Source organism: Amaranthus tricolor, chromosome 4, assembly GCF_026212465.1.
Source record: "Amaranthus tricolor cultivar Red isolate AtriRed21 chromosome 4, ASM2621246v1, whole genome shotgun sequence".
Classification (NCBI taxonomy): domain Eukaryota; kingdom Viridiplantae; phylum Streptophyta; class Magnoliopsida; order Caryophyllales; family Amaranthaceae; genus Amaranthus; species Amaranthus tricolor.
In genome coordinates, this window is record NC_080050.1 from 15,037,123 (window position 1) to 15,057,184 (window position 20,062).

A 20,062-nucleotide genomic window follows, 5' to 3' on the forward strand; every position below is an offset into this window, starting at 1 on the left:
TGTTTGTTCCTCATCAGCTTCCTTCTTTTTTTCTCCTTCCATCTCCTTTGTCTCCTCCATGACAACATCATCTTGTGGCATAGCAGCAACACCCTCATCAACTTCTTCTTCCACCACAACATCTTCAACTACCATACCTTTCATGTCTTTCATAAATGTGTCTAACATAAAAGTCAGAGTAGACACCTTATCATGCAAATCAAGTAAGAAAGATTTCATTTCACCAACCTATAAGTCAAGAGACTGGAGTCGGGAAAAAGTGGTGTGCTCTTTAATGTGAGGTTCAAGACGTGAAAGCCGCTTACCATGGATCTTTTGCAGATCCTCTTTGTCAGTTGAAGACAAATGTGAATATAACTCATACTTGCCATGTATTTTAAAAATACCAAGAGGAGGGAGGATTTCACTTGACAAAGATAAAGGACCAGAGTAATCCACTTCCTCTGAATCAGAGAGCAGATTAAAATGATAAAAGATCAATGTCAATAGGTTAGCATAAGGAAGAGAACAATTGCGAGTATGAGAACTGCAAAATCGCATTGTAGAGAAAATAACAGAAGCAAAATCAATATTCTTAAGAGAGGCAATTTTCCACATCAATATTAGATGGGCATCTGTAACTAATTCACATGAAGAGTTGCGTGAGAAGACAACTCTAACAAGAATATAATGCAGTAATTTACCACATAAATTCAAGGCATTGTGGGTCAGTTGTTTAACAGAAGAGAAATCAGAATAGGATTCAAGAATAAACATGTCCTTAGCGTTTTGTAAAGCCAAAATTTTAGGGGTTTTATCATCAGCATCATGTGAGAATTTTAACAAATCATTCATTAGGATTTTAGAGATAATAATCTCTTGTCCTTTGACAAAGCTTCTTAAGGCCTGATTGCCATCAATCATAGTAAAAGACAAGTTTGAATAAAAGACTTTCACAAGAGCAGGATAAGTAGTAGAACCAGGGTTCAACAAAATACCAGGAGTTGATTGAATAAAAGCAGAGATAATCTCAAGATCTTCAAATAAGAAGAAATTGTAATCAAGAATATCAACATAAGAAAGTGAGCGCTGTCTGAAAATATCAATCCATCTCCCATACGCTGTGTGATTCTCAAACCATTGTTTTGGAACGTCTAAAGAGTTTAAAGGTGAGTGAATGGTAGGGGTTATTGGTTCAGGCATTTTGGTTTTGGATGATACACCTTTTTCAGATTTTGTTCCAGATTTATTCATCTTTCTTTTGGGTGCCATTGAAAAGGATTTTGAAAGCTTGAAAAGAAAGGTGAAAGAGACGGTTTGAAAAAAAATTAGAAAGTGTAGTGGTGAATGAATGAAAAATGCGTTTCACTCTCTATTAAAAGAGTATAGTACGATGCATTTGTACTTCCAATTAATTGATTTGACAGTACAGGGAATGCAAAAGGTGTGTAACTTGACCGATTGTTCAATGACGTGAATAGGTGTTTGATTTGGAAATGCAATTATGAGATTAATTGGATTTGAACCAAAGTCATGAACAAGATCTTAATACATGGTTGACGTCCATAAGTAATTTAAACAAACAATTTTTGTTTTAAAATAATTAAATATCCTTTATTGATTAAAGGTATTTAATTATAAATCCCATTTTTATAGAACAAATAATTTTTGTAAGAAATTGAAATTAAATTTTTAATTCTCAAACTCATGCATAAACACACACATATATTGACAATCAAACATGCAAATGTAATGCTCCCCCTTAATACATACTTAGTATCAAGTAACAATTAACGTTTAAGATTTAACCATTTTACTCTTTGTCATTACTCACCCTTAATTCATGCAACATCATTTAGCATGCCAAGTTCCATACGTATATAAGCAAAACGATCAGCACTTAAAGGTTTTGTAAATATATCCACTAACTGATTTTCAGTAGATATAAAGGATAAAGAAATATGACCTTTTTCAACATGATCTCTTATAAAATGGTGACGTACCTCAATGTGTTTTGTATGTGAATGTTGTACAGGATTCTTAGTAATAAAAATTGCACTTGTATTATCACACTTTAATTGTATACCTTTGAAATGAATTCCAAGATCTCGAAGTTGTTGAGCAATCCATAAAATTTGAGAGCAACATGCACCTGCAGTCAAAGCAACTGAATTTTACTTTTTAGAATACCATGAGATTAATGAATTTCCTAAGAATTGACACGATCCTGAGGTGCTTTTTCTATCAATCTTGTATCCAGCATAATCAGCATCTGAAAAAGCAATCAAACTAAAATTTCCGCAACTAGGGTACCACAGACCAAAGTCTTTAGTCCCATATAAATATCTAAAAATTCTCTTAACAGCTGTTAAGTGAGATTCTTTTGAGTTAGCTTGAAAACGAGCACATAAGCAAACACTAAACATGATATTAGGACAATTAGCAGTTAAATACAATGAAGAACCAATCATACCTCTATAAGTCTTTTGATCAACACTCTTACCATTTATATCTTGGTCTAGACTTAGTGTTGCACTCATAGGCATATTAACGTCTTTTCATTGATCCATATTGTACTTCTTTAACAAATCTTTAACATATTTACTATGAGAAATAAATATGCCATCTTTCTTTTGCTTTATTTGTAGTCCAAGAAAGAATTTTAAGTCTCCCATCATGCTCATTTCAAATTCCTTGCACATAATCTCAAAAAAATTCCTTGCACAAAGAATCATTAGTAGCTCCAAACAATATATCATCAACATATACTTGAACAACAAGAATATCTTTTCCTTTAGTTTTAATGAAAAGTGTTTTATCAATTTTACCTCGTTGAAATTCATTTTCAAGTAGATGTGAGCTAAATCTGTCATACCAAGCTCTTGGAGCTTGTTTCAAGCCATATAACGCTTTATTTAGTTTGAACACATGATTAGGTAGATCAGAACTTTCAAAGCCGGGTGGTTGTTTAACATATAATTCCTCTTGCAAGTATCCATTTAAGAAAGCACATTTAACATCCATTTGATATAGTTTAATATTCATGTATGAAGCAAAAGCAAGCATAAAACGAATAGTAACTAAACTTGCAACTGGTGCGAAAGTTTCATCATAATCTATACCTTCTTCTTGATTATAGCCTTGAGCTACCAGCCTTGCTTTATTCCTTACAATGTCTCCATCCTCATTGAGTTTATTACTAAAGACCCATCTAGTTCCAATGATAGTACGATCTGGAGGTCTTTCAACTAGATCCCAAACTTTCTTCCTTTTGAATTCATTTAATTCAATTTGCATCGCAATGATCCACTCTGATTCTTGTAATGCTTCTTTAACATCCTTTGGTTCTACGAGAGAAACAAAAGCAGAAAATGCACATAGATTCTTAAGAGAGGATCGAGTTTGCGTACCTTTGTTTGGATCACTTATAATGTTTTCTGGAGGATGTTGAGATGACATTCTAATTCTTCTTCGTAGTATGGATGGTGTGTTTTCATTCAAATAACTTGTACTTACTTCATTTGAGGAGTTTCTAATTGGTGTATCTAAAGCAGCATGTTCAGGAACTATCTCAAGCTCTTAAGATTGGGTCTCAAGATCAAACTGTGAGTCTTCAATGTTTACAATCTGTTTTCCTTCATCATTAATATTTTGTATGGTATCCTGCATGTTATTCCTTTTAACTGCACTAATATCATTAACATCCAGTTCGTCATCACTCAAATCATTAAAGTGTTTATTAAGGTTTAACTCTTTATATCCTTCATTTAATGTTCCATTGTCGGATTCATCAAAAACAACATGTATACTTTCTTCAACTATACTTGTACGCTTGTTCAGCACTCGATAAGCTTTACTATTCAGTGAGTATCCAAGAAATATACCTTCATCGCTTCTAGCATCAAATTTACCTAAAGTGTCTTTACCATTATTATGAATAAAACATTTGCAACCAAATGGTCTAAGGTATGCTATATTCGGTTTTCTTCCTTTGAATAACTCATAGGGAGTTTTTTAAGTATGGGTCTTATAAGGCATCTATTTAAAACATAATTAGTTGTGTTAACAGCCTCAGCCCAATAGTGTTTAGCTAATCCATTTTCAATAAGCATTGTCCTAGCCATTTCTTCTAAGGTTCGATTTTTCCTTTCAACCACACCGTTTTGTTGGGGTATCCTAGGAGTTGAAAAGTTATGGGTTATCCCATATTTTTCACAAAAGGAGTCAAAGCCTAGTTGATCAAACTCTCTCCCATGGTCACTTCTGATTGAGACTATTGGAAGGTTCAGTTGAGTCTGCATCTCTTTACAACGTCTTGAGAACGGTTTCAAGGCTTCATTTTTATCCTTCAAAAAATCAATCCATGTAAATCTAGAATAATCATCAACTGTAACTAAAATGTAAGATTTACCTCTTATGCTCCGTACACGCATTGGTCCACATAAATCAATATGTAAGAGTTCACATGGTCTTGATGTACTTACGATTTTCTTCGGTTTGAATGAACTTCTTACTTGTTTACCTTTAATGCATGCGTCACAAATAGGACTTTGTTTATAGTCAAGAGCTGGAAGTCCCTTAACTAGATTTTTACTTACCAACTTCTGCATGGTGTGAGTATTGATGTGACCAAGACGTCTATGCCATAGTTTTGGATTATCTGTAATAGCTTTCAAGCATTTGAAATTCTGAGCTGCAATTTTGTTAGTGTGCAAGGCATAAACATTTTCATTTCTAAGAGCAGTAATGAAAGTATCTCCGGTATTAGGATTTTAGACAACACATTTTTCTTTATCAAATATTACTTCATTACCTTTATCACATAGTTGAGACACACTTAGCAAATTAAATTTTAGACCTTCAACTAAATAAACATTGTTAAGAGTTTTAGATGGATTCTTACCAACTTTACCAACGCCTAAAATTTTGCATTTACCTTTATCTCCTAGGGTGATTGAGTCATTGCATCTTTCCTTAATTTCAGAAAATAAAGAGATTTTACCACTCATATGCCTCGAGCATCCACTATCTAGAATCCACTTTTGTTTATCCTACAAAACAAAAAAAATAACCTTTCTCAACCTTACTTGGCTATCCATGTGACAAATTTGGAACCATATTCGGGATAGACCATGTTGGGTGGTCTTGTCCCTTTAGGAACCCATATTTGCTTTATCTATCCACGCAATTCAAGTGGAAAGGAATTTTTGATAATATAATTTTCCATACGTCTGTATGGACATGCAAGTCTAATATGTCCTTCTTTGCAACAAAAGGTGCAAGTAGGTGTACGTTTATTATTTATATGCACTTTTCACAAATGTGGTTTTACTCTTATAGTTATGTGTAACATTATTATAACCAATACCACGTTTATCACTAGATGGTTTTTGACGTGTAAGCATTTTAGTGAATTTATTTTCGGATTCATTTTGTTTGGTTAATGCTTGTAGATTTTTCTCAGACTCATGTTTCAAGGTTTTGAGCCTGGCTTCAAGGTCATTATTCTCATTCTTAAGGTCAATAAGTTGTTTAGTCTGGCTGAGATTCTGTTCTTTCAAGACCTTGACAGTCTTTTCAAGTTTAATTGTTTCAGCCTTTAGCAATTCATTTTTATTTAAGATTTCTTCACAACCTTCAGCATAATGACGTATTCTATCCTCTAAGGTATCTTTCTCATCTTTTAAAATCTTTTCAATTTGAAACATATTAAGGAGAGTTGTAACTAATTCATCTTTTGAGCAGGTGTTAAGATAGTCACGTACCTCTTTATGGTTTTGATCTATGTCATTATTGTTATCATTATTAGCCATAAGACATACATGAGCTTGTCCATCTTCACTTTCAGATTCGGATGATCCTTCAGAATCACTCCAAGTTGCAACAATCGCTTGTTTCTTCTTGTTCTTTTTGTAGGATTCCCTTTTCTTCTTAGCACAGTCCTTTACAATATGTTCTGTAGATCCACACTCAAAACAAGCAAGTTTGTTAGTCTTAAAGTTTGAATTAGAGTTAGAAGACTTACCTTTATTTCTGAATTTAAATTTCTTAAATCTTTTTCGCATCTTAATAATTCCTTCAAGACCTTTTGTAATCAATGCAAATGGATCTTCTTCATCATCGCTTTCTTCATCATCACTTGAAGATTCATGACGTTTCTTAGCTTTTAAAGCAAGATTTTTCATCGAAGGTATTACATCATTTTCTCCATCATCATATAGGGTAAGTTCATGAGTTGTGAGTTTTCTAAGGAGATTGTCAAGTGATAGAATTCTCAAGTCTTGAGCTTCCTCAATGGCGGTGACTTTTGGCCCCCATTTGGATCTTGGAAGACACCTCAAGACCTTTTGGACTTTTTCTGCATTAGTAAAAGTTTTGCCAAGAGAATTCAAACTGTTAGTAATTAAAGTAAAACGAGTAAACATTTCATTTATATTCTCATCCTTTTTCATCTTAAACATTTCGTGTTGATGCATAAGGATGTTGATCTTTGTTTCCTTCACTTGACTTGTTCCTTCGTATGTCACAACCAGCTTCTCCCATATTTCTTTAGCACTTGTACATGAAGAAACTCGATTAAACTCAGTACCATTTAAAGCACAACATAATTGATTCATTGCCCTATAGTTTTTGGAAACCCATTCCAAATCAGTTTGTGAATATTCGGACTCGGACTTTAGTACATCATTTCCTTGAGCGTCCTTTTTTATGGGTATCTTAGGTCCTTTAGTTATGATCTCCCAAAGTTCCATATCTTGATCAATCACGAACATTTTCATCAAAGTTTTCTAATGTGAGAAATTTGTACCGCAAAACAAAGGTGGTCTTGAGCACGAACGTCCTTGAGGAAACAATCCTTCTCCTATTGGATCCATCACAAGATATTAATCTTTTTATGTGAAACTCAGCTCTGATACCAATTGAAAGTTAATTGGAGGTTGAATACTCTCTAGAGGGGGGTGAATAGAGAGTTTGGGCTATTTAAAATTTTGTCTGGAAACTTGTCTCAAGAGTTTGAGGAGTCTGTCAAAAATGTTTTCTGGAACAGTTTTGAGTCAATTCGTAAACAATAACGTATGTGCGGAAAATAAAATTTAAAGTATAACACACGATATGTTAACGAGGTTCGGTTCTAACCAACCTACTCCCCGCCTATGGGTTCTCTTTCAACTCGTAGGATTTCAACGCCTTTTATTAATCCGACTTTAATACAAACAAGAAGATCTCACTATCTCCTCACACCACTTTCTTTCCCTTGAAGAACCGTATTACAAGTCCCTTTAATAAAAGCAAATCCCAAATCTTACAATAGAGATTCACAAGTTGAACACTTTGAAAAGTATTCTTGGTTAGGCGTATTAAACTTAATCTAACTCTTTTTGAACTCTTAAGCCTATTACAAATGTAAGAGTTAGATGAACTAAGAATTACAACTCTTTAAACACTTAGAGAATTTCTAAAGAGAGAAAGTTTTAAGAAAAGGTGCATAGAGATGTATCCTTAATTCTGAAATGAAGCCTCATATATATAGTGTTACGCCTCAACACATTTTGGAAAACACGAAGGCTCATTTCCGTTATTTTCTGTTGAACTGGTCATTCTGCGCCTGTCTTCAAGATCTTGATCTTAACATCAAAATGACGTGTATTGACTGCTAAAATAATTTTGTCATTGTGTGCTGTAATTTGTCTTTAATATCCAATGCTATGCTGCCACGTTAGTACTCATACAAGATAATTAAAACTAAACATAAACCAGATTTATCAACGTTTAAATAATCATTCAAAATAATTCCTATTTTTAGTATTAATTCAAATAGTCATTTTCTATTTTTAGTGTTAATTCAAATATCATCTTATTAATAGAAAACTCTTTAACAACTAATTTAAATTCGATTATAGCCGTGTACTAAAATTAGTAAAATATGTGTACCTTGTACTATATTTAATCATTAAATTAATTTAAGCACATATTTAAATTCAAGTTCAAATATAAAATATTTAAACGTTTAAGATAAAACGTGTAATAAAATATTCAAACTTAATTTCAAATAATATCAAAGTTAATTTTAATGAACCTTGACCTATTAAAATATTTCAAATATGATTTCAAGGAACATTCACCTATTAAAATATTTCAAATATAATTACGAAATTAACCTGATTATAAACGTAATTATCTTCAAGACTTTGAAACGTATTTCAAGACTTATAAAAATAACTTTAAGATAAACTTAAGTTCTTTAAGCATATTCCATTATCTTCGAACTTAAATATATATCACTTTTCAAATGTATATCAAATATGATTTTAGACTTATTTAAACAACTAAATGTAATTACTTAATTTATTTGTTTAATCAATATGTGTTTTGAATTATCATCATTTAAGAAAATTGAGTCTTCAATTTCCCCTTATCATTATTTAAGAGAGTTGAGTCTTCAATCTCCCCCTTGATGAAAGTCAAAACCATATTTTCCTAAATCATATTTTTAAGTTAATATGAATTGAAAACATGATAAGAATAAACAATATATCTTTAAACAGAATATTTTCAAGACTTTTTCATCAATCAGAATGTTCTTCAAAATTTTGAAAACAGTTTCAAATCAAAACAATATAAAAACAAATTAGTATAAACCAATGAATTTTCATGTTTCATATCATCACAATCGAATAACATTTCATGTTTCATGTAACACTCGAATTTCCTCTCGTCCTTTACGGTTTTGATTTCTTTATGGGGTCAGAAATTCAGGGGTGTTACATGTGGTTACCAGAGCCAGTGGTCCCTATTTTCGACGCTTTGTGTCCTCAAATTCGTTGAGAAATTTCTTGAAGTTAGAAGTTATTCGTGAGAGTTTTGGTAGATTTGGGATAGGTACATATTACATATTCATGTATAATGATTATTATTGCACGTGCATAAATAAATATATAGTTTGTTTAGCTTGTTATGAGACTCATTCTCATGTGTGTTATTATTATAATTAAAGATTATGATGGTGGTTTGAATGATGACATGATTTAACAAATCAGTAGATTTGAATTATAGATTATCAAGTAATAATGAAATTTTTGAGTATTTGGTTCAACTCATGAGTTGTATTATAAGTAGTCAGATATAAAGTATGAATGACGAAATTCTAGAAAAGTTGGTTGCATCGGGAACTTTCTCTTGCTTGTGATGATAATATGAAATTTAGTCTTATGTGTTTGAAGATTTGTTAATGTTAATTGTTTTCATAAAGCTTACAAGTTTTGATATTGATCCTATACTTGAACCCACTGTTTATTTATCTGCTTAAGCATTTCATTTGTCAAAAGCATTCGTTCATCATAACATAGAAGGTGGTGACCATAATTCTCTTGAATATGGTTAATGATTGTGCAAGTATGATCGTAAGTAGTTCGAACCAGAATAAGGACAAAAACTAAAGTGTAATAAGAGTTCGATATATTGTAAATGAAAGAAAGGGGTCTTGTATGCGATACCTTGTAAATAAAGTTTTAATCACTAGTTGATAATAATAATGCGGTCATAGCTAAAGTATAGATGCGTTAAAGAAAAACCTAAATATTAAGGAGAAGTTCGAGAACACGTTAAGAGTTTATAGTTTGAGAATTCAACCCCCAATTTCGGGTCATGATCTATAAGAGTATTATTGATATATTCTTCATATAGTGATGAGTTGAAGTTAAGAGATTTTTTTCAACGTCTCTAAGTGTTTAATGATAATGCTATATCAATTGAACTAAATTATCATGTTAGTATTGTTGTTCAAACTAGAATTGCCTTAATATTTTAATTTGAAGTAATAATTCTTACTAGGTTGAGGTTCTTGACCTTTGTAATTAGCTAACATTGGTGTTGAGTTTTAGTGTGGCATAATCGTGTCTACCAATAAAAGTTTTCAATCTCATACGGTGATTGAGACTGATGCTTTAAATTGGTTAATGTAATATATATTTGTTAGTTTAAAACCCAACATCTTATGCCTGTAGTGAGACCTTGAGAATCAGTTGAGAGTGAAAACGATAGTCAACCTATTAGCCTTAGTAATCACTTTATATATATTTTGATGCATTATATATTATAAGGGTCCCTTGTCATTGATTTTGATTTTTGTAAGCATCTAACACTCATCATAATGAATATAGTATTTCATGCTTGCCGAGTGATAATGACCCTGAAATCACTATTTGTTGTCAAAAAAAAAACTTAGTTGAAGTGGTATTTTGGATAAAATAAGATTTTTTGTACATAATATATATCTTGTAATTTTAATAGCATTTGAAAGTCAAAAATATTAACTTTTTCCATATGCTAAACATCTTTTATTTGCACATAGCAAAACATACTTTATTTGCGACTTAGGAAAATCAAATCATAATATTTCCCACATGGGTAAAACATGCTTAGCATAATCATATCATTATACATAACCTATGTATTATATTGGGGCATCACTAGCATGTATAGAAATGCATCGTAACAAAAAGTCATTAAAGTTCAATACGATTTTTTTTAGGAAACCACTAAAATGTTTCGTTTCAATCTTTCTTAAAGTAAATATAACTTAAAAGGGTTTTGAAATTCATTCAAGACAACTAGAATATGATTCATAAGTCTATAAAATCATTACGACAGAAGATTTCATAAAACACTATTTTCTTAAATACGAGATAGTTTTGTCGGTAATAAAATCGATAATTGATTTACAAAGTACATATTAATTCTCCTACAAGACCCAAATTAATCAAGTCATTATAATACCTTATTTAAAATGAATTTAAGTTTGTCCCATCAGATTATAATTGGTTATGCGAATTTATAACGATCTTACAATTATTTTCGATAATTTGGGTATTTACCGTTATTTAAATGGTGTCTTAAATCTGTAACATTTATAAACCATCTAATTTAAACTTAATTTATACTATGAGGCAGTAGGTTATTAATATAATTATAAATTTTTTTATATAGGTCTATGTTTACCCAAATTTAATTAACAATATTACACTTTTTAATAAATAAACATTTTCTATTAATTTGATAAATTAGTAAATAATTAATAATTTACTTTATAAAATTATACCAAAGTTTCAGAATTTATATAACATGTTTATTAGGCCATTTGAACTTATAAAACTCATGTATGATGTTTTATTATTTTGTATAGATATTTTATCGATAAATAGAATAAAATAGGTTTTAAATTATTTGAGTCCGAATAAAATATTATAAAAATTATATGATATTCTAGAAGCTATTTTAAGGGGTATAAAATTTTAAATAACCATCAAAAATCATGTGGGGTATTTTTAATAATTAATATCGTTATTTTACCGATAAACCGAATAAATTTTTAAATGTAAAGAAACAATTCACACATACTTCTACTTTAAATTGATTGAAGACTTATGTTGTGTTGAGTTAATGATTTTGACTTGTATTGAATAAGTTGTGTGCGTGCTAGAGTAATCAAAAACTCATGTTGAATGGGTGATAGCGGTTACTTTGGTATTTAGTTTGGTATGGCAAAGTAGTTAAGGGAACTTATTAGTTCTACTCATAACTTATATAGGTGCCCATTTCGTAAGAGGAAAGTAGAGCCTTAGTTGGGTGATTTTGTGACTTTTGATCGTTCAGTGACGCTTACAGGTACGTATACGCAGTAACTAACCTTTATATGCAATTTTCTTTAAGACATTATTGTTGATTGTTATAATCTACATTGCAATGAAACTATGAGATACTAATGAGTACACTTTATATGAAGATCTATCCATTATGAAATCCTTGCGCTTAGGATAGCTATAGAGAATGAGAGTGTTAGTAGGAGGTGGGGACCACTCCCTTATTTATCTAAGAATTAGATTATGCCTTACTTGGAGTTAGAATGACTCCTTTAGAGGTGAATTTAATATTTTGTTGAGTGGCTCAGTGGGTTTTGGCGTGCTGGTATCCCAGGGCGTTCATTAATAGTCGAAAGTGGAATTTATTCCCATATGATAAAGTATTAGACTACGCTTAGCTGGTGTGACTCAACTGGATTATGTCTGGTTAATTTAGTAGTCCCCTAGGTGAGGTTCGACGGGACCACCATAAAGGGGGTATGAGCATGCTTGGGTCACTGGGCACCGGGTGGCCAATACCGCCCCTTGACCGATGTGTTACCATGCGGGCCTTGCAAACCCCAATATGATGGCCTCTTCACTGGTTTAGTACCCCAGTGTGTTAGTTTTTCTCGAAGGTAGGACCCGAGAGGGTCAGCTGGAGGGGGCATGAGCTTATACATTTCCATGGTCGTCGGGTAGCCGATAACGCCCTTGGCTATGTCACTATGCCAGGAAGTAGAGAAAAGATCCACTGATAGAAAGTTATTCAGTGATAGAAAGTTTATTCATTGATCGAAAGTTATTTTATGATAGAAGGTTCATTCTTTGGTAGAAAGCTTACACATTGATAGAACGTTTCATTGATAGAATATCTTGTTATTGATAGAATAGTTTATGCTAGTGAGAAGTGTGCCTAAGTTAAGTTACTTCAAGGGTATTACAGACTATGATCACACTTACCTTAAGATAGACAAGCTCTATAAGGTCATGTGTTAGGTATTCTGTTAATGCCTTGGTCGAGTTGATACTATACGTGTTTTGCAAGAGTTTATGTTTGAAAAGAGGAGCGTGAAGACCTGCATTCTACCCAAGAACACATGGTTCGGGTTTGAAAGCATGTAATGAAATTAAGAAGTATAAGTGGCCGATAAACGGTTACTATTTGTGCTTGCGTTTTATGAAATCATCTTATGTTGTTTTATAATATAATCCTATCTAGTAGTTGGCATATTATATTTGATGCTAGTTACTAACGTGTACATGTTTGTGTTTATGTTTGATTGTTGATGACTCTCTATGATTGTCCTGCTATGACACATTGACCTTTGGTCTAATGTCGAGCAGCGAGAGGATCATAGGCAGGCGTAGTAGGTATTGGAGCTTCCTTTGCATTGCATTGCATTGAGGGAGAGTGATAAGGGCAAAGCATAACCTGTGTCATACCGCTATCTTTCGATTTTGTAGCTCTTGTTATCTTTTGTAAACTTTGGTTGTATGTGTTTTGTTATGAGGCCTAGTGTCCTTTATTGTATATTTGTATTTCCGCTACGTAGTTTATAACTCTGTATGGTTTTAAGGAGTTAAATCTTTTTGAACGCAAACGTCGACACTGGAACCACGATCCATGCTTGGCATGTTGATTTAATAAGTCGGCGATTTTTAGAAGAGATGCTGCCGAAATTTCCAATTACCCTTTTAAAGTTAATGTTTAACGTTTATCTAAATTCTTTTCCTTTTATTGTATGTAATACCCGAATTTCCTCTCGTCCTTTATGGTTTTGGTTTCGTTAAGGGGTCGGAAATTCAGGGGTGTTACACATGTACGACTATTATGACCAGCGATCTTTGCACATGTTTTACAACGCTTCGGAATTATAGACCTATGAGCCTCTTTGTCATTAGTATCACTTTCCTTTCTAGTGCCCTTATTTGAAGATACTTTTGGATTTTGGATGTTAATAACTTCGGGTGCTTTACAACCAACAAAATCCTCAAAATCATGATCTTTTGTTTGTTCCACTAAACTGTTTTTCTTTTCTAAAAGTTCACTGGAATTGACTTTTAATTTCTCCAATAATTCTTGAAGATCATCTATACTACTTTCTGCCAGACCAACACAACAATGAACTTTGTTCCAAACATTTCCTAATATCCATTAACATCATATATAGGAGTTTTTAAAGCAAGCTTAGTCCACCTACTCAAAACATGTTGCTCAGACAATTTATTAACACCCTTAGCATTTAAAACCCAAAGAGAATGTCTACATAAAATTCCAATACGTTTAAACATCTTACATGAGCAATCCACCTCAAGTGTTGTTGGATCAAAGACAACATTAAAAACCCTTTTGTTACGCAAGTAAATCACTGAAAAACAATCTTTACCATTATCAAAATGATGTTTGTCCAGCCCACATTCATAACAAGTAGTGCAAATTTCAGCTTGAAAATCATAAAAAGCAACAAGAGTATATATAGAAGCAGCATGTTTTCCCAACATTAATTGTGTCTTAAGTGGTGGAGTAAACAACTTATCCTTACTTTCAAGTATTTCCAATTTATGACGTTGTGCATCCATTGCGCTTTGAAATCGCAGTTAGAGCTCAACTAAAGTGAGAAATCTATTGACAAAAAAGTTAAAAAAGTTATTCTCACTTTCTGACCTTGATGTAGACCTAAACAAACCACCCATATAAATAGATCTAAAATAAGCAGGAACCCACATTTCCCTGATATTATACATAGTTGACAACCAAACATTTTCATCTAACATGTGTTCCTTATAATCAAATAACAATTTTGACCATTCAGATTCAAATTCATGTGGCTCATTGTCCCTATTGTACACCAAATAATTAATTCTTTTAAGAAAGTTTTCATCACTACGCAATTCAACAGATACTTTATCCTTCAACTTTTTCATTATGTGCCATACACAAAATTCATGAACAGACTTTGGAAAAACTGTCGGCAAAGCAATCTTAACAGCAGGGTCTTGATCAGTAATGATAGAATACAGTTGTTTCCTGCCCATAGCATTCAAAAAAGTCTGAAAAAGCCATGTATATAACGCAACATCCTCCTTGCTACTTAAACCAACGGGAAATGTAACACATTGCTTATGATTATCTACACCCCAAAAAGACACAAATACTAAATTATACTTATTAGTGCTATATGTAGCATCTATAGATATAGAGTCACCAAAAACAACTTAATTTCTTCTACACGTACCATCAGCCCATATTGCCAAGCATAGTGATTTGCAATCATCAACATCAAAATCAAAGAAAAAGCTAGGGTAATTTTCTTTTTTCCTAAGAAACATTTCAACAAACATTTGACCATCAGCATCATTAATATACCCTTTTAAATCCCTATAAAAATTCTTAAAATCATCTAGACATGAACCAATTCTCATGTAGCTACCTACTTGCTCTTTCCACATTCTAAATGAACAAGTGGGACCTTGATTCAACTTTAAATTATTAAAAATAAACCTTTTTTCTCCAATGTGCATGTAAGATGAACTTTTCATATGCAATCTAGTAGTAGGAGATGCAAAACCATGGTTATGACCTTCTACAAACTTAAAAACAACATATTTTTCATCTTTAGTTCTGCGAAAACCAATTAAAGTAGGACAATTCACACGAGAATGTAAACGTTTTCTCGTAGTATTAGAATACTTAATCATAATAACACCATTAGACTTTTTTTCCCCAAAACGTCTAACTTTAAAGCCACAAGCATTTGCATAATTCTTATAAAAACATAAACCATCATCTAATGTATCAAATATCATATTTACTTCAGGAAATAAGTTAGCTTAACAGTGAGGGATTACTGTTTTGGGTTCCCCATAAAGGGCTAAACATACATTAGATATTGGCTTAGGTGTGGATGAACTAGCATTATCTACAACTAATTCATCAATTTCTTCTAACTGAACCTAAAAAAGATAATTACATTATATTAAAAAGAAACTCTTATATTTTAAAAAATAACACTAATAAAGCAGCATGTAAATTATTTAAACAATTACAACAGTCATTGTTCACCATTTATTTTAGAAACTAACTTAGCTTCAAACAACATTTTTTTTGAATAAAATGAAACAATTATACATCAAAAGTAACACTGAAATAAGAAAAAATTATACCAAACAAAGTATTCATAACATGACTTAAAATGACTACCAGAAAATTGAAAAACAGAAGAAAAAAAGAAAAAAGTAAGTTTTAAACTTTTAAAACATGCAAGTAATAAGAGAATTGGGATTAAAATTCACCATTACTTGTAGACGAAACAAATTTAGACTTTGAAACAAATTTTTGCTGCGAAACAGTAAATCGCCAATGTTTTCTTCAATCTTCTATAGAATGAAAAAAAAGCTAGTTATTATCAATTGATTAAAGAAGAACACGAATATAAGAATTTGTTCTTGCCTTTTTTTTTGATAGCACGCAGCCCCACAACTAATAATTAGAAATTTCTATATGTGGCATCCTAGTATTGACAAGGATGTCTACAAAGCATGCTATGTGCGATGCTCTCTCCGGTACAGGGACATAATGAACAAGCTCAAAAATAAAGAGAGAGAGCAATTAGAGCAACAAGAAAGAGAGCGGGTTGAGAGGGAGAGTTAGGGCTTGGAGTTAGAGGAAGAAAAAGAATCGTATTCCTCAGATTTTACCCCATCAGAGTTCTGGAGTGCCTTGAAAAATTACTCTGATGCCTCGGAGTTTAAGGCCAAAGCTCTTGGGGTAAGAGTAACAAGCACAAAGGGGACTCCGATGCACCACCGCTACCTACCTACCGTGATGGTCCCATTTCTGCAGCGCGATTGCGCGAAAGGATGGTAAGTTTATGTATCATTTAATTATCGCTTTCCATTTCCCACTCATGTATTGTATTTAATTCAATCAGTGTTGGTGACATGCAGAGACGCCACTTCTATTTGCCTTCTTCAACTGGTAAATTTTTTTGATTCAATTCTAAATCTTTTTGCAAAGAGAATGGTTTTTTATCTGCCTATCTTTTTTTTCTCTCCACTCTAGCAATTCCTTTTTTAACTCGCCTTCATTAGGCTTTCGAGTAGTGCAATTGGGGGATGCTTTGGTAAATGAGTAGAGTTAATTGTGGATGTAAAGCACTGCATCATCTTCTGGACTGTGCCTCAAGTTCGAGTTGAACATTAACTGCACATTACCTATATGAGTTCTAGTTGAACATTTTCTAGTGGGAAGATTCATTTAAGGCTAATTTTTAGTTTTTCAAATGGAACTTCAATGACGGGAATATGCTAGCAGGCGAGCAATGACTATGTTACCGTGTTTCTCACCTCGTCGTGAAGTTGTAGGCAATTTTTTGTTGGTGAAGTTGAAACTACATCTTTTGTTTCACAGCTTGTACTCAAAGCTAAAGAAAATCTTGTCTCTCTTGACAAAAATTACCGCGCTATTCGTATACCTTCTAAAGTGAAAGCAAAGTCTTAGTTCATGAGGCATGAGAACATAATGTGATTGAACAAAATAACCTGTTTCCATTGAATGAAAGGATGGGAACTAAATGACTACCTACAACAATTTGTATTATTGATGGCTAATTACAATAAATTGAACTTATATAAAGGCAATTTTATTTTTGTGAAATTTTTTTTTTTAAGAGGTGTATATAGAAGTAGGAAGTACGTACAAGTTTAGAAGCTGAGTCTTGTGCTTATTCTGTATTAGAAGTAAAGTTGATTCAAATTTGTTGTAATATCTTTGTATGGAGTACTCAGGTACTCTTCTGAGCATCAAATTGAGGAATCAAACAAACTTGATCAACTACATGGGAAATTTCCACGTGAGCAAAAGTCATGAAGAAAAATTGTTATATTTGTGGCATAAAATAGCATTAAGAACTCATAAGCCATAATCAGCACTAAGTTTTGTATATACTCTCAATGTCCCTGTGAAAAATGAGAATTAATTTTGAATTTTGTTATTGATCTTGTGATGTTTTGATAGTGATTAATATATTTCTTTAAATTGTTTATTTATTTGCTAATTTTAAATTGACTTACTTTTGCAAATGAGAGATAAATGGGAAAGACATTACCTTTGGTGGCTGAAGCTTGGCAACCACAACGCCAACTTGTGAGTTTTAGTTAATTTTTAGTTTTTGTATTCTCTTCCTTTACCGTGTAAATTTTGGATATCGAATATCATGGAATGATTTTGAACATATATGTAATTACTTTTTCAAGATATATTAAAGAAATATATCGAAGAAGTGCAAGTTTTTGATATGGCTAGTTCTTGAATACATTAAAACTATTTAATTAATTTTAACTTTTGATTAATTAGTTCGTTAGTCTTTATTAATGAGGTATAGCATGTATCAAGATTTTAGACGCCTTTTGCCGTCGTAAAACTTTCAACGCATAAAAGCGTTGAAAATTTTTAAACACATTAAAATGTCTAAAAAGTGAGCACATAAATTGTGTTTATAAGGGGTGTAAATATATTTTAGACAATCTTAAGCATCTAAAATCAAGCGTCGAAGAATTGTGACGTTATATTTTTAGACTCTTTCTGAAGCGTTGAAAAAATAATTTTAGACGCATATAAGTGTAGAAAAACTGTGCTTTTCCGTCTAAAAACTCTGTGTTTTGTTTTTGTGTCGTCGAGAATAACCCTACTAGAGAATCAATACGAGACATGTGAGGGCGCTTACAAGCTCTTGAAGAGATATGCCAAGTGCCAACAATTACGGAATGCATTACAAGGTGAAAGTAGTAATGCAAGCCGTGGATCAGGAGTAGGTGGTCGTCAAGGTTTGGGAGGTGATATGGGTGGTAGCCCTGGTGGATCTAGTGGTTCTCGAGGATCACATAATACCCGAGGTGGTGGTAGTCACTCTAGCCGTGGTGGTTATTTTAAAGTTTTGTGTTTTTACATTTATTATTATATATACACTAACATAAATAATTTTGTAATATATGTTTAATTTTTAATTTAAGATTACTTTATTCATTAAATTTCATTTTAATTATTTTTGTTGTTTATATATAGATTTTGAGTGTTATTTATAAAAAAAGTTGAATATTTGTTATTATTGTTAAACAATAATAGTAATGATTACTATTAATAACGATTTTTATTATTTAATAATAATAACAAATATTCAACTTTTTTTTTATAACCTTAAAATCATTATAGCTACCAATAAAGTATGCGACAATATATTGGTTTTATCACCAAGACAGCGACAATATTTTTTTAGCAATAAATTTTTTAATGGCAAAAGGTTTTGTCACTTTTTTTGTTGCTAAACCACTTTTGTGACAAAATAAAAGCAACATAAACCCTTTGTTGAAAAACACTATCCTCATTGTAGTGTTTGAGCATTTCACTTTTTGTTAACTGTTACTAACAGCGAACAAGCTTTTTGATTGTTTTGACTTTTCTTTTATGTTTTAAGCTAGCCATTGTAAATTTTCAAATTAGCCGTTACTTTGTTCATTGTTAATAACAACAAATAATAGCTATATAAATACACATCAAAATGGCTTATTTTATCACATTCAAATTCAACCAAAGTCGTAATGAAACCATTTCAAAGTTAAGGTATTTTCTTGTAACTAAAACATATGTTCATATCTTGTTTTCATATCTAGTGTTCATATTTAATGTTATTATTGAATTTACTTATTATTTTTAATTAATGTTATTATATTACTTTATTAGTATATGTCAAAGCTTCATTTAATAGAAGAGCACTGTCATTGTGGCTATAAAGTTGAATTCGATTTTAATTGGAGCGAATTTAATCCTGATCGTCAATATGTTGCTCGTCTAATTTTCCAAGATGAAGGGTTGGGATGTACCTACTTTAGGTGGGTTGATCCAGAGCGCAATCAATGGGAAAAATGAATTATTATTAAGCTCGATAAAGAAAATGAGGAGCTTAAAAACGAGATACATAACTTGAAAATGGAAGCAGATGATAAGGCGCATAGGAGGGAAGAGACAGAAAGGATAATGAAAAATTTTAAAAAGCAATGTTAGGTTGTACTGATTTTATTTCATGAATAAACTATGTATTTGTTATCGAAGTGGTTACATTATTAATGAAATAGTGTTGCATTTTCGGCAACATTGTTCCTATTTTATAATATGTTGTTTGAGTTATTTGAAATGCACTATTCTAATATAAACAAAGCCCTTATAGGCCAATGCATGATTCTAGGCGGAATGATTCATCGCCGAAAACTCTGAGCAATCACATTCAATTCATCTCTATAAATTGTTTCAGTTGACTTGTTTGAGCAGTTGAATATATTGGATGTTTGTCTTAAAAGCCAATTCTTTGTAGAGGTGTTTGGTATATTTAGGTATTGATTGTTGGCTATTTATTAGAGAAAAATGGGATCAATAAACGAAAACGAACCAAAAAAGGATAAAGCTAAAT

The 20,062-nt window shown here is 31.9% G+C and overlaps 2 protein-coding genes and 1 long non-coding RNA gene across 3 annotated transcripts; 1 reads left to right on the top strand and 2 right to left on the bottom strand.

The window, feature by feature from the left end:
* Positions 1-13,335: 13,335 nt before the first annotated feature.
* LOC130810765 (protein FAR1-RELATED SEQUENCE 1-like) lies at positions 13,336-14,180 on the bottom strand. The gene is made up of 2 exons (XM_057676895.1): positions 13,802-14,180; positions 13,336-13,703 (listed from the first exon to the last, which is right to left on the bottom strand). The coding sequence occupies exons 1-2, from the start codon at positions 14,178-14,180 to the stop codon at positions 13,336-13,338; spliced, it is 747 nt and encodes a 248-aa protein (XP_057532878.1).
* Positions 14,181-14,198: 18 nt separating this feature from the next.
* On the bottom strand, positions 14,199-15,656 carry LOC130810766 (protein FAR-RED IMPAIRED RESPONSE 1-like). The gene is made up of 5 exons (XM_057676896.1): positions 15,648-15,656; positions 15,483-15,554; positions 15,103-15,365; positions 14,837-14,979; positions 14,199-14,731 (listed from the first exon to the last, which is right to left on the bottom strand). Exons 1-5 carry the CDS (start codon positions 15,654-15,656, stop codon positions 14,199-14,201), a joined length of 1,020 nt encoding a protein of 339 aa, XP_057532879.1.
* Positions 15,657-16,080: 424 nt separating this feature from the next.
* Positions 16,081-18,534, top strand: LOC130811445 (uncharacterized). Its single transcript, XR_009041170.1, has 3 exons — positions 16,081-16,463; positions 16,548-17,745; positions 18,280-18,534. It is a non-coding gene; the product is annotated as an uncharacterized LOC130811445 (long non-coding RNA).
* The last annotated feature ends 1,528 nt before the right edge of the window (positions 18,535-20,062 follow it).